The sequence below is a fragment of the Rhinopithecus roxellana genome, chromosome 15 (genome assembly GCF_007565055.1).
Source record: "Rhinopithecus roxellana isolate Shanxi Qingling chromosome 15, ASM756505v1, whole genome shotgun sequence".
Taxonomy (NCBI): Eukaryota; Metazoa; Chordata; class Mammalia; order Primates; family Cercopithecidae; genus Rhinopithecus; species Rhinopithecus roxellana.
In genome coordinates, this window is record NC_044563.1 from 89,684,226 (window position 1) to 89,698,469 (window position 14,244).

General features: G+C 42.3%; 1 protein-coding gene across 2 annotated transcripts in view; it reads right to left on the minus strand.

Annotated features, from left to right (window-relative positions):
- Positions 1-14,244, minus strand: part of SBF2 (SET binding factor 2) — a 527,862-nt gene that overhangs the window by 114,433 nt on the left and 399,185 nt on the right. For both annotated transcript variants that reach the window (XR_004053641.1, XM_010384825.2), the window contains exon 17: positions 2,277-2,345. Coding sequence is in view for 1 of the 2 variants with exons in the window: in XM_010384825.2 (XP_010383127.1) it covers positions 2,277-2,345 (69 nt within the window). In the remaining variant the exon portion in view is untranslated. The remainder of the gene's footprint in view (positions 1-2,276; positions 2,346-14,244) is intronic.

Sequence of the window (14,244 nt, forward strand, 5' to 3'; positions counted from 1 at the left end):
CTACGGGTGGTGTGTGGGACCACAGTGGCAGTGCTCACTATCTATAAAGTTTCAGCGGTACCCCAGGTGGTAGCTTCCTATCAAGTTTCACTGGCACCCTAGAAGTTTCAGGGCCATCCTAATGGGCGGCTTCCTAGCAAGTCTTGCCAGCACTCCGGCAGGCAGTTTACTGCTTGCCAGTTCTGGTCTGTTGAAATTTTATGCCATCCAGTGGCCACAACACCTCTCCAACGTGATCTGAATCAGCCTAGATCTGGGGAGGGGCTTTCTTCCAAGTCTGCTTCTTTGTTGGGTACTATGCCTGAGCTCTAGAGGCAGTAGTTGCTCCCTATATTCTATTCCTGTACTCCTAAGAATTCTCTTTACTTCTTAGTAGTTAATCCCCTATTACTACTTAATAACTCCCTATATTAAAATTTCTGGTCAGGTGTGATGGCTCACCCCTGTAATCCCAGCACTTTGGGAGGCCAAGGTGGGCAGATAGCTCGAGTTTAGGAATTTGAGACCAGACTGGGCAACATGGTGAAACTCTGTCTCTATGAAAAATTACAAAAATCTGCTAGACGTGGTGGCTCACACTTGTAATCCCAGCACTTTGGGAGGCCAAGACAGGAGGATCATGAAGTCAAGAGATCAAGACCATCCTGGCCAACATGGTGAAATCCCGTCTCTACTAAAAATACAAAAATTAGCTGGGTGTGGTGGCACGCACCTGTAATCCCACCTACTCAGGAGGCTGAGGGAGGAGAATCGCTTGAACCTGCGAGGTGGAGGTTGCAGTGAGCTCAGATCGCACCACTGCACTCCAGCCTGGGCAACAGAGCAAGACTCCATCTCAAAAAAACAAAACAAAACAAAACAAAAAAAACATTAGCTGGGTGTGGTGGCGTGTGCCTGTAGTTTCAGCTACTCGGGAGGCTGAGACGGGAGGATCACTTGAGCCCAGGAGGCAGAGGTTGTAGGGAGCTAAGACTGTGCCACTGCACTACAGCCTGGACAACAGAGTGAAACCCTGTCTCAAAAAAAATAAAAATAGGCTGGGCATGGTGGCTCATGCCTGCAATCCTAGCACTTTGGGAGGCCGAGATGGGTGGATCACCTGAGGTCAGGAGTTCGAGACCCGCCTGACCAACATGGTGAAACCTCATTTCTACTAAAAATACAAAAAATCAGCCAAAGTGTGGTGGTGCATGCCTATAATCCCAGCCACTTGGGCAGCTGAGGAGAACCACTTGAACATGGGAGGAGGAGGTTGCAGTGAGCCGAGACTGCGCCATTGCACTCTAGCAACAAGAGCTAAAACTCCTTCTCAATAAATTAATAATAAAAATAAAAATAAAATAAAATTTCTCTGTTCAAATTACTGGTGTGGTTTCTGCTTCCTGATTGGACCTTGACTGATTCATCCCTAAACCAAAACAATCCAAAACAAACTCATCAAATAATAAACCATGCCAACCACAAAAAATCAAATTCAAGCCCACCACTAAAACATTAAGTATGCATGATTACTCTGCTAACAGAGAGAAACAGCATGGCAGTTACCAAACTTGTTACCTTATTGCTTCTTGAAGCTGACTGTGCATGTGGCTGAATAGTAAGTGAGCTGCTACCACAGAATTACTGTGCATTATCGCATATTTCAAAAGGACGTATTAAATGCATTGTTCCAAGTGTGGGTGGTTATCTAATGCTTTACAAGTCTTTCACAGGAAAAGAAATTTGCTGATTTTTGTCTGCCATAAGAATTAATCTACTTACGAAAAAGCATAGATATAACTGTAATAAGTGATAGAATTTTAAAAAATCACTTTGAACATTCCGGAAAATTCTCAGAAGGTTCATAGAAATTACCAGTAAAGTTAAACTCTAATTTCCGGCTTCAATGTCATTCATTCAATAAATATTTACTGAGTGGCCCTGGGACATAGCAGTAAAGAGGACAGACAATATCCCAGCCTCATGGAATTTATTTTCTATGATGGGGAAAAAACATGTAAACAAACCAATATGTAACATAAATTCAGGTGTTTTCAAGTGTTATAAAGAAAATTAAGGAAAAGGATGTAATGGGTGTGGGTGCTATTTTAGGAGATGATTGAATGTTCTATATTAAATTTCCTACACATAGCAATAAATGTTATAATAAATATAACCACAGATATATCTTAGGCATACTACTAAGAGGATAGGACTCATGTAGTTCCATAATAAATCAAACAGAATACATTTATGTAAATCGTTAACAAGCTTATATATGGACCAGTGAAACTTACCCTATAGAAAGCACTGGTCAAAGGGAGTAATGCTGCGGCAATGTTATATTCTTCTAAACTTGAACAATCCTTTAAGCAAAACAAAGACAAAAGAGCATTAGAATACTTTTACCAGAAATCACAAAAATATGGGAACTAACATCTGGAATAGACTGTTTACTGTCCTATGGGGTTTTTACCTTTTTATTTTTATTTTGCAGAGGACCTGACGTAGGGGTTGGTACTTTTATTCCAAATTGCCATTAAGGCATAGCTAGGTAAGTTTTGGGGGAAAAAACTGTGTGTGAAGCACATTCTTTTTTTTTTTTTTGAGACGGAGTCTTGCTCTGTCGCCCAGGCTGGAGTGCAGTGGTGCGATCTCGGCTCACTGCAAGCTGCGCCTCCTGGGTTCACACCATTCTCCTGCCTCAGCCTCCCAAGTAGCTGGGACTACAGGCGCCTGCCACCACGCCTAGCTAATTTTTTTTACTTTTAGTAGAGACGGGGTTTCACCATGTTAGCCAGGATGGTCTGGATCTCCTGACCTCGTGATCTGCCTGCCTCAGCCTCCCAAAGTACTGGGATTACAGGCATGAGCCACCGTGCCCGGCCCACATTCTTTTGTAAATAATGTAAAAGTACATTTGAGAAAGGTATTTTCATACACCATTGCTGAGTAGCCACTTTTACTTTCCTGCTCTACAAAGATTGTGTTAAAAGTTGTGTAACTTACACACATTTTTTTTTGGAGGGGGTTTTAGTATATTTACCAACTGTATTCCATTGAGACTAAGATACAGTTTTTGCACATTTTAACACTTCTGAGATTGGGATCATCTTATAATTGACTGGAGGTATTTTTTTCTCTCTCACTGTTATATAAAAAGGGTTATCTTGCAGGCTGGGTGCGGTGGCTCATGCCTGTAATCCCAGCACTTTGGGAGGCTGAGGCAGGTGGATCGCCTGAGGTCAGGAGTTGGAGACCAGCCTGGTCAACACGGTGAAACCCTGTCTCTACTAAAAATACAAAAATTAGCCAGTCGTGGTGGCAGGTGCCTGTAATCCCAGCTACTTGGAAGGCTGAGTCAGGAGAATTGCTTGAACCCGGGAGGCGGAGGTTGTGGTAAGCCAAGATCCCGCCACTGCACTCCAGCATGGATGACAGAGTGAGGCTGTCTCAAAAAAAAAAAGGTGGGGGTGGGTGGCGTGGGGGATCTTGCTATTGATCAGACAAGATATATCACTGATTCTAAAACCCATTGAGTGAAATGCTGATGAATAGAAAGTTCAGGAAATCTCAGTGGGAATGTAAAATGGCACAGTGACTGTGTATAGCAATTCCACACACGCAAAAAATAAAGAAACATATAATTATGTATATTACAATTATTCTTCTGGGCATATAGCCAAAATAATGGAAAACAAGAACTCAAACAGGTTTCTGTATACTCATATTCACAGAAGCATTATTCACAATAGGCGAAAGGTAAAAGTGACTCAGGTGTCTGTTGACAGATAAGTGAATAAACACAAGCGGTGGAGAGAGGTTCCAAGATGTCCGAATAGGAACAGCTCCAGTCTGCAGCTCCCAGTGTGAGTGAGGCAGAAGACGGGTGATTTCTGCATTTCCAACTGAGGTATTGGGTTCATCTCACTAGGGCTTGTCAGACAGGAGGTGCAGCCCATGGAGCAGGGTGGGGCATTGCCTCACCTGGGAAGCACAAGGGGTTGGGGAATTCCCTTTCCTAGCAAAGGGAAGTCGTGACAGATGGTACCTGGAAAATCAGGACACTCCCACCCTAATACTGCGCTTTTCCAATGGCCTTAGCAGATGGCACACCAGATTATATCCTGTGCCTGGTTCAGAGGGTCCCACACTCACGGAGCCTCACTCACTGCTAGCACAGCAGTCTGAGATCGAACTGCAAGGTGGCAGTGAGGCTGAGGGAGGGGTGTCCACCATCGCTGAGGTTAGAGTAGGTAAACAAAGCCACCAGGAAGCTTGAACTGGTGGACCCCACTGCAGCTCAAGGAGGCCTTCCTGCCTACGTAGACTCCACCTCTGGGGGCAGGGCATAGCTGAACAAAAGGCAGCAGAAACTTCTGCAGACTTAAACGTCCCTGTCTGACTGCTTTGAAGAGAGTAGTGGTTCTCCTAGCATGGAGTTTAAGATCTGAGAACAAGACAGACTGCCTCCTCAAGTGGGTCCCTGACCTGTGAGTAGCCTAACTGGGAGGCACGTCTCAGGAGGGGCCAACTGACACCTCATATAGCCGGGTGCCCCTCTGAGACGAAGCTTCCAGAGGAAGGATCAGAAAGCAACATCTGCCATTCTGCAATATTTGCTGTTCTGCAGCCTCCACTGATGATACTCAGGCAAACAAGGTCTGGAGTTGACCTCCAGCAAACTCCAACAGACCTGTAGCTGAGGATCCTGACTGTTAGAAGGAAAACTAACAAACAGAAAGGACATCCATACCAAAACCCCATCTGTATGTCACCATCAAAGACAAAAGGTAGATAAAACCACAAAGATGGGGAGAAAACAGAGCAGAAAAGTTGAAAATTCTAAAAATCAGAGTGCCTCTATTCCTTCAAAGGAATGCAGCTCCTTGCCAGCAACAGACAAAGCTGGATGGAGAATGACTTTGATGAGATGAGAGAAGAAGGCTTAAGACGACTGGCAGTAACAAACTTCTCTGAGCTAAAGGAGGATGTTTGAACCCATTGTGAAGAAGCTAAAAACCTTGAAAAAAGATTAGACAAATGGCTAACTAGAATGAACAGTCTACAGAAGTCCTTAAATGACCTGATGGAGTTGAAAACCATGGCATGAGAACTACATGACACATGCACAAGCTTCAGTAGCCAATTTGATCTAGTGGAAGAAAGGGTATCAGTAATTGAAGATCAAATGAATGAAATGAAGTGAGAAGTTTAGAGAAAAAAGAGTTAAAAGAAACGAACAAAGCCTCCAAGAAATATGGGACTAGATGAAAAGACTAAATCTATGTCTGATTGGTGTACTTGAAAGTGATGGGGACAATGAAACCAAGTTAGAAAATACTCTTCTGGATATTATCCAGGAGAACTTCCGCAACCTAGCAAGTCAGGCCAACATTCAAATTCAGGAAATACAGAGAACACCACAAAGATACTCCTGGAGAAGAGCAACTCCAAGACACGTAATTGTCAGATTCACCAAAGATGAAATGAAGGAAAAAATGTTAAGGACAGCCAGAGAGAAAGGTCAGGTTACCCACAAAAGGAAACTCATCAGACTAACAGCAGATCTCTCGAGAAAAACACTACAAGCCAGAAGAGAGTGGGGGCCAATATTCAACATCCTGAAAGAAAATAATTTTCAACCCAGAATTTCATATCCAGCCAAACTAAGCTTCATAAGTGAAGGAGAAATAAAATCTTTTACAAACAAACAAATGCTGAGAGATTTTGTCACCACTAGGCCTGCCTTACAAGAGCTCCCAAAGGAAGCAATAAACATGGAAAGGAACAACCAGTACCAGTCACTGCAAAAACATACCAAACTGTAAAGACCATCGATGCTAGGAAGAAATTGCATCAACTAACGAGTAAAATAACCAGCTAACATCATAATGACAGGATCAAATTCACACAAAACAATATTAACCTTAAATGTAAATGGGCTAAATGCTCCAATTAAAAGACACAGACTGGCAAATTGGATAGAGTCAAGACCCATCAGTGTACTATATTCAGGAGAGCCATCTCACACGAAGACACACACATAGGCTCAAAATAAAGGGATGGAGGAAGATCTACCAAGCAAATGAAAAGGAAAAAAAAACAAAAAAACAAAAAGCAGGGGTTGCAATCCTAGTCTCTGATAAAACAGACTTTAAACCCACAAAGATCAGAAGAGACACAGAAGGCCATTACACAATGGTAAAGGGATCAATTCAACAAGAAGAGCTAACTACCCTAAATATAGATGCACCCAACACAGAAGCAGCCAGGTTCATAAAGCAAGTCCTTAGAGACCTACAAAAAGACTTAGACTCCCACACAGTAATAATGGGAGACTATAAAACCCCACTTTACACTGTTGGTGGGACTGTAAACTAGTTCAACCATTGTGGAAGACAGTGTGGTGATTCCTCAAGGATCTAGAACTAGAAATACCATTTGACCCAGCCATCCCATTATTGGGCATATGCCCAAAGGATTATAAATCATGCTACTACAAAGACACATGCACACATATGTTTATAGTGGCACTATTCACAGTAGCAAAGATTTGGAATCAACCCAAATGTCCATCAATGACAGACTGGATTAAGAAAATGTGACACATACACATGATGGAATACTATGCGGCCATAAAAAAGGATGAGTTTTTGTCCTTTGTAGGGACATGGCTGAAGCCAGAAACCATCATTCTGAGCAAACAATCGCAAGGACAGGAAACCAAACACCGCATGTTCTCACTCATAGGTGAGAACTGAACTATGAGAACACTTGGTCACAGGGTGGGGAACATCACACACTGGGGCTTGTCGTGGTGAGGAGGGAGGTGGGAGGTATAGCATTCGGAGATACCCCTAATGTAAATGACGAGTTAATGGGTGCAGCACTCCAACATGGCACGTATATATATGCAACAAACCTGCATGTTGTGCACATGTACCCTAGAAATTAAAGTATAATAATTTTAAGAAATATAAAAAACAAAACAAAACACACAATGTGGTATATAAGCACACATACATAGATGCATGGAATATTCAGCCTTAAAAAGAAATTCTGACACATGCTAGCTACCACATGGATGAACCTCGAGGACATCATTATGCTAATCTTTTTTTTTTTTTTTTTTTTTTGAGACAGAGTCTCACTCTGCCACACAGGGATGGAGTGCAGTGGCATGATCTCGGCTTACTGCAACCTTCGTCTCCCAGGTTCAAGCGATTCTCGTGCTTCAGCCTCCCGAGTAGCTGGGATTATAGGCACATGCCACCACACTTGGCTAATTTTTATATTTTTAGTAGAGACTGGGTTTCATCATGTTGGCCAGGCTGGTCTCAAACTCCTGACCTCAAGTGATCTGCCTGCCTCAGCCTCCCAAAGTGCTCGGATTACAGGCATGAGCCACCATGCCCAGCAGACAGATATTTTCATATAGTTATATTAACCAGTTCTTCCTCTATCTGGCAGTGGGGTCCAATGTGGCCAGAATCCAAAAAAGTGCCCACAATGGCTGCAAATGTGGCAACTGATTTCCCTAGTGGCTGAAGAATAGTGATTAAAGCCCTGACCTTAGACAATGTAGCTATCTCCATCAAAACTCCTCATCCATCCATTATTTTATATGTTTGCATGAAATTATTTTAAACTCATAGAGCTGGGACCTTAGACATCAATTATTCCTGTGCAATTCCTCCACTTTCCAGATTAGAGAAAAGAGGCATAGATGTCAGCCACAGAACCACAACTGGAATCTAGATTTATCCACCTATCGGTGTGGTGTTTTTTCCTCTAGACATTGCCTTTTGTACTTGCTTTCCTTTAATTTGTGAGGTAGGAAATACGGATTGTCTGAACTTCCAGCACTAATTTTAGAGTGTGAGGGTGGTGAGACCTGACCAGGAGAGCAGCAAAAGGCTTAGAGCTGCCTAAGTGCACTAATGCCCGGGACAAGCACTCTAGAAAACAGGAGGAAGAGTCAGAAGGGAAAGTGAGAATACACCACAGATAACCTTTGCCTATTTCAAACTACTGCAGTGGATGGGGAGGTTGTAGTACTGCCCTGAGGAAAAAGGAAGAAACTTTCTTTCAAGAGCTTAGCCTAGAAGTGGCCATCTAGTCTAAAGCCAGTCTTTCTAGCCTGAGTGCTTTTGGTACTAGGATCAGCTAAAAATGTTTTCAATTGAATTTCATGTATTGTCAATTCTGAAAAACAGTTTAGAATCTACTGCATGTTCTATTGCAATGACTACTGAAACAATAATGGATTATAAGGCTGGGCACAGTGGTTCACGCCTGTAATCCCAGCACTTTGGGAGGCTGAGGCAGGTGGATCACCTGAGCTCAGGAGTTCAAGACCAGCCTGGGCAACATGGTGAAACCCTGTCTTTACAAAAAATACAAAAATTAGCTGGGCACAGTAGTCTGTGCCTGTAGTCCCAGCTACTCAGGAGGCTGAGGCAGGAGAATCACTTGAACCTGGGAGTCAGAGGTTGCAATGAACTGAGATGGTGCCATTGCACTCCAGCCTGGGCAACAGAGTGAGATCTGCCTTTAAAAAAAAGGATTATAAGATATATCTCAGCAGTAAAAAGTAATTCTCATATGGTTCACATTCTGTGACCCAATTAAAAATAAAAAAGTAAAAGATAGGCTCAAGCTATCTTTTACTTTTTTTATGCTAAAAATAATATTTTAACTAATTCATCCTATTGAGTAAATGTTTATTGGAGAAATGAATAAGTGAATAAATAAAGGAATAAATGTAAGGAGAATAATGAGAAAAAGGAGCTAAGGACAGAAACTTGGGAAAGATGTGTATTTATATAAAGGGAGTGAGGAAAATCAAGATGGGGAAGGAGAACTGTTGAGAATGGATCATAGATATTAAGAGGAAATCACCAATACTGTTATATGCTTTAGAGAAAGTTTAGTAAAATAAACATTAAAAAAAAAAAAAGAGAGAAACTGATGAATATAAGAGGTCACTGGTGACTTCTGAAATTATTAGGGAATAGGTGAGTAGAATAAAACAAAAGGCCCTGACTATAAATCTTCAAGGTTGAAAAGGAGAGCAATAAAATAGCCACTTGGGCTGGGTGTGGTGGTTTATGCTTATAATCTGAGTACTTTGGGAAGCCAAGGCAGGCAGATTGCTTGAGCCCAGGAGCTTAAGATCATCCTGGGCAATACAGGGAGACTCTGCTTCTACAAAATTTAAAAAAATTAAAAATTGGCCGGGTATGAAGGTCCCAGCTACTTGGGAGGCTGAGATGGGAGGATCGCTTGAGCTTGGGAGTTTGCAGTTGCGGCAAACTATGATCACGCCATGACTCCCCAGCCTGTGTGACACAGACACTATCAAAAAAAAAAAAAAAAGCTTTGTTATTACATCTAAATTTATTGTCTAATGAATCTCGATAGGGCTCAACTAGATGAATGGTGAGATTTTATCCAATCCTTTGATTCTTGAGAATTAGAAGGGTCCCAAGTACACTAAAAGGGAAACTCCAATGGAGGAGAGAGAGGAAAAAGAAAGATCACTAATAGACTGAGGACTCTGAGATACGTCTGGTAGTCAATATGGTCCCCATTTCTAAGGCAGGGTTAGACCCTGAAAACATCATAAAAAGCAAGTATCTAGAATTTATATTAAACAGCAAGATCCCTGATGATATCACCAGATATAACATATGAGGAAAAAGAAGCTTGGTTCTGCAAGGAAGACTCAGGACTTCCTTTTTTTTTTTTTTTTTTTTTTTTGAGAGGGAGTCTCCCTCTGTCCACCAGGCTGGAGTGCAGTGGTGCGATCTCGGCTCACTGCAAGCTCCACCTCCTGGGTTCCCGCCATTCTCCTGCCTCAGCCTCCCGAGTAGCTGGGACTACAGGCACCCGCCACCTCGCCCGGCTAGTTTTTTGTATTTTTAGTAGAGACGGGGTTTCACCGTAGTCTCGATCTCCTGACCTTGTGATCCGCCCACCTCGGCCTCCCAAAGTGCTGGGATTACAGGCGTGAGCCACCACGCCCGGCCCTTAGGACTTCCTATTTTTATGGCGGGGCGGGGGGAGGATGAGTGGGGAGAGCTCTTTAAACTATTCTGCAAATACTAGTTCTGTAGAGCACTGATAGCTGTTACTTGGGGGGAATTGGGGAAATGCTGGGTAAACATAATTAAACAAGGTTTTCCATTTCTTTCTTCTCCTTTTTTTTTTTTGAGACGGAGTCTCGCTCTGTCACCCAGGCTGGAGTGCAATGGCGCCATCTCAGCTCACTGCAAGCTCCGCCTCCCGGATTCACACCATTCTCCTGCCTCAGCCTCTGGAGTAGCTGGGACTACAGGCGCATGCCACCACGCCGGGCTAATTTTTTGTATTTTTAGTAGAGACGGGGTTTCACCCTGTTAGCCAGGATGGTCTCGATCTCCTGACCTCGTGAACCGCCTACCTCGGCTTCCCAAAATACTGGGATTTTGGCGTGAGTCACCGCGCCTGGCCTTCTTTTTATAAAAAAAAGAAAAAACAAAACAAAACAAAACAAAACAAAAAAAAACCCAGGATTTTGCGGGAGTTTAAACTGTGACTCTATGAAGGGAATTCGGCATACAACATCTGTAAACCTAATTTCACTGAGTATTTTTAAAAAAAGCAGTTGTAAAATATATTTTGGAAAATTATTATTTAAGATCATCAAAAATCCTATGACAGAATTCCAATCAAAATGTTAAATGAGTTCTAAATTTCGTTTCAAAGAATCAATGTCAGTATGTTCAATTCTTTGCCTTCTACTTTTAAACTTAACTTCCTCATAAAGTAACCTTTCTCGATTACTGCTCCACCCTGACTCATTCGAGTTACCTGTTCCCCCCTGACTCATTCCAATTACCCGCTACCTGCTCCGCCCTGACTCATTCTCCACCCTGCATAACCATTTTTGCCACCAAACCACTCACCCTGTCACTCTCTTTAAATTAGCCAATCGGAATTAGTTTAACCTGTGCCCTCTAACCCTAGCCAACAGGGAAACGACGCAGCAGCAGGGGCCACGTGCGTCAGGGATAAGAACCCCTTCCCCTCCCTTGTCCAAGTGTGAGCTCACCATTGCTCCATCTGTAAGGGCGCACACTTCTATAGAAGTAACTTGCCTGGCTGAGAATTAAAAAGACAATTTTACATTTGAGTGCTATTTCTTTTGCGGCACCAAAACCTTATTTATAACAAAAAGAATTTAAAATTAAAAAAAAAAAAATTTCTTAGAGACAGGATCCTGCTCTGTCGCCTAGGCTGTGCAGGGGCACAATCATAGTTTACTGCAGCTTTGAACTCCTGGGCTCAAGGGATCCTCCCACCTCAGCCTTCCAAGTACCTGGCATGCACCACAGCACCCAGCTAATTTTTTATTTTTTTATGTAGAGGCAGAGTTTCACTATGTTGTCCAAGCTGGTCTTGCACTCCTGTGTCCTTCTGTCTCCACCTCTCAAAATGCTGGGATTACAGGCATAAGCCATGACACCCAGCCCAAAAGATCATTTTAAAATTTACTTATAGATTTTTATTTCTTGACTTACGGTTGTTTTCCTAATCTGATAGACAATTTTTCTAAAAATAATTTTCAATGATAGATAAAATATTTTAAAATCTTTAATACAATGCAATAAATTGGCAAGAAAGCAAGGAATATGCAGACCAAAATATAAGTAGAAACTTGGAAAGATAGAGCACTGAAGCTAAATTTTAACTTAGGAACTGGTGGTGAGCAAATTTTAGTATTAGTTTTGAACTCAAGGGACTCAAGGGATAGGACAAAAAGACTAGCACTTGCTAAAGGCAGGAAGTCATTTAGGAGAATATAAACCAAAAATGTAATGCTGAGCCCCACAACCAAACGAACAGACCCCTGACCAAAGTGATCCCAGGGAAACCTGAAAAACTGAATTCCTGGCCATAACAGGAAGGGAGGTCGGACACGCCTCATTAGCCCCCTCCCTTTTGGTGTTTAGGTAAAATTACAGATCTGACAAAACAGACTCTTGGTGGCAATAAGATACCATATTATAAACACGACCTAAGGCCATGCCAGGCAGGGGTTAAGTCATACCCTATAAACCATAAAATCTCATGAAATGGTTTTTGTCTTTTAAAAAATTTTTGTATTTTGAGACAGGGTCTCACTCTGGAGGCTGGAGTGCTGTGGTGTAGTTTGCACTCACTGCAACTGCGACCTCCTGGGCTCAGGTGATCCTCCCACCTCAGCCTCCTGAATAGCTGGGAAAACAGGCATGTGCCACCATGTGCAGGTAATTTTTGTATTTTTTGTAGAGATGGGGTTTCACCATATTGGCCAGGATGGTATCAAACTCCTGAACTCAAGTGATCCTCCCACATTTGGCCTCGCAAAGTGCTGGGATCATAGGCATGAAAACATGTTTTTAAAATTATCCCAGCATAAAGCAGCTTCCTTTCTAACCTGACTCTGATACAGCATCACATGATAGATAGGAGACCCTGAAGGAAATAAAAATATTTTTCTTTGACATATTTTGAAATGGCCCTGCAAAGTCATCTGTTGTGGAGGAAATTTGCATCTGCAGAGAATCTCCATTAATGCAGCCAGGCCTTCCCTTTCTAGGACTTTCTCAGCTGTGGGAGAGATTAGCTGGGAGTCTGACACTTTTATGGTCTAAAAAGAGACATGTACCATCCATTCTCTCTGAGGGCTACTACCTATGAGGCTTCATCTACATAATAAGAGCTTTGACCTCCACAACCCCGTTATCTTGACTCAAGCATTTCTTTCTACTGACATCAAGTATTTATACAAAGCTTAATTCTTTCAATCAGTAGCCAATCAGAAAATCTTTGAATCCACCTATGACCTGTAAGCCACCACCCCACAAGATATCCCACCTCTTTAGGATGAACCAAGGTATACCTTCCATATATTGATTTATGATTTTACCTACAATTTCTGTCTCCCTAAAATATATAACATTAAACTGCAACCCAACTGCTGGGCTGTGGTCACTCCTATTGGCTCAGAATAAGCCTCTTTAAAATATTTTACAGATTTGGTTTTTCAGTTAACAAGAATGACAATAATCCTGGGATCTCTAAAGCCACCTATGACACCAGATAGAAAGTCTGAGATGGAAGAAGATAACCGAGCCAAAAAGGAGATAAATATGTAGGTAAATCTAAACACACACTGACTGTATAAAACAATGACAATATTGTCTTTTGATGGCAAAGAAAATTAAGCTACAACTAAACTATACAACCATGGTAGCACACTTTGTAAGGGAGTGGATTGCAGTTAGATTTTGATAAATCTGACAGATTTTGATAGATTTTGATAAATTAAGTAAGCATTTAAGAATGTCTGTATTGGCCGGGCGCGGTGGCTCAAGCCTGTAATCCCAGCACTTTGGGAGGCCGAGACGGGCGGATCACGAGGTCAGGAGATCGAGGCCATCCTGGCTAATACGGTGAAACCCCGTCTCTACTAAAAAATACAAAAAAAAAAAACTAGCCGGGCGACGAGGCGGGCGCCTGTAGTCCCAGCTACTCGGGAGGCTGAGACAGGAGAATGGCGTGAACCCGGGAGGCGGAGCTTGCAGTGAGCTGAGAGCCGGCCACTGCACTCCAGCCTGGGCGGCAGAGCAAGACTCCATCTCAAAAAAAAAAAAAAAAAAAAAAAAAAGAATGTCTGTATTATCACCAAAGAAACAGAAATAGAGTGGGTTGCAACTTCCAAAGTAGTGGAGGAAAAAATGGAATAATAGGAAAATAAAAAAAACTAACAAACCTGAACCCAAGGGAAACAAAAACAAAGTGGAAAAAGAAACTCAGAAAAGGGAAACAATCAGAAAAAGAAAAAAATAAGATGGTAGGAATAAATATGTTAGTGGTGGCAAATATCTGAGTCTCACAGCACCAAATACGTTGCCAGTCAAGGTATCCAAGGTATTGCCGATGGTGAATCCCTATGGGTCTGCAGCAACCTTATTTCTTGCCTCCTCAGAAGAAAGAACTGGACTGAGGAGCATAAGGCAGAAAAAGAGACCAAGGCAAGTTTCAGAGCAGGAGTGGAAGTTTATTTTAAAAGGCTTTAGAACAGGAAAGAAATGAAATAACACTTGGAAGAGACCCAAGCGGGCACGTGAAGGTCCAGTGCCATTTTAACCTTGATCCTAGGACTTTATACGCTGGCTCCTTTCCCATGATTCTTCCTGTAGGCTGGACTACTCATAAGTACAGTGCCCTTCT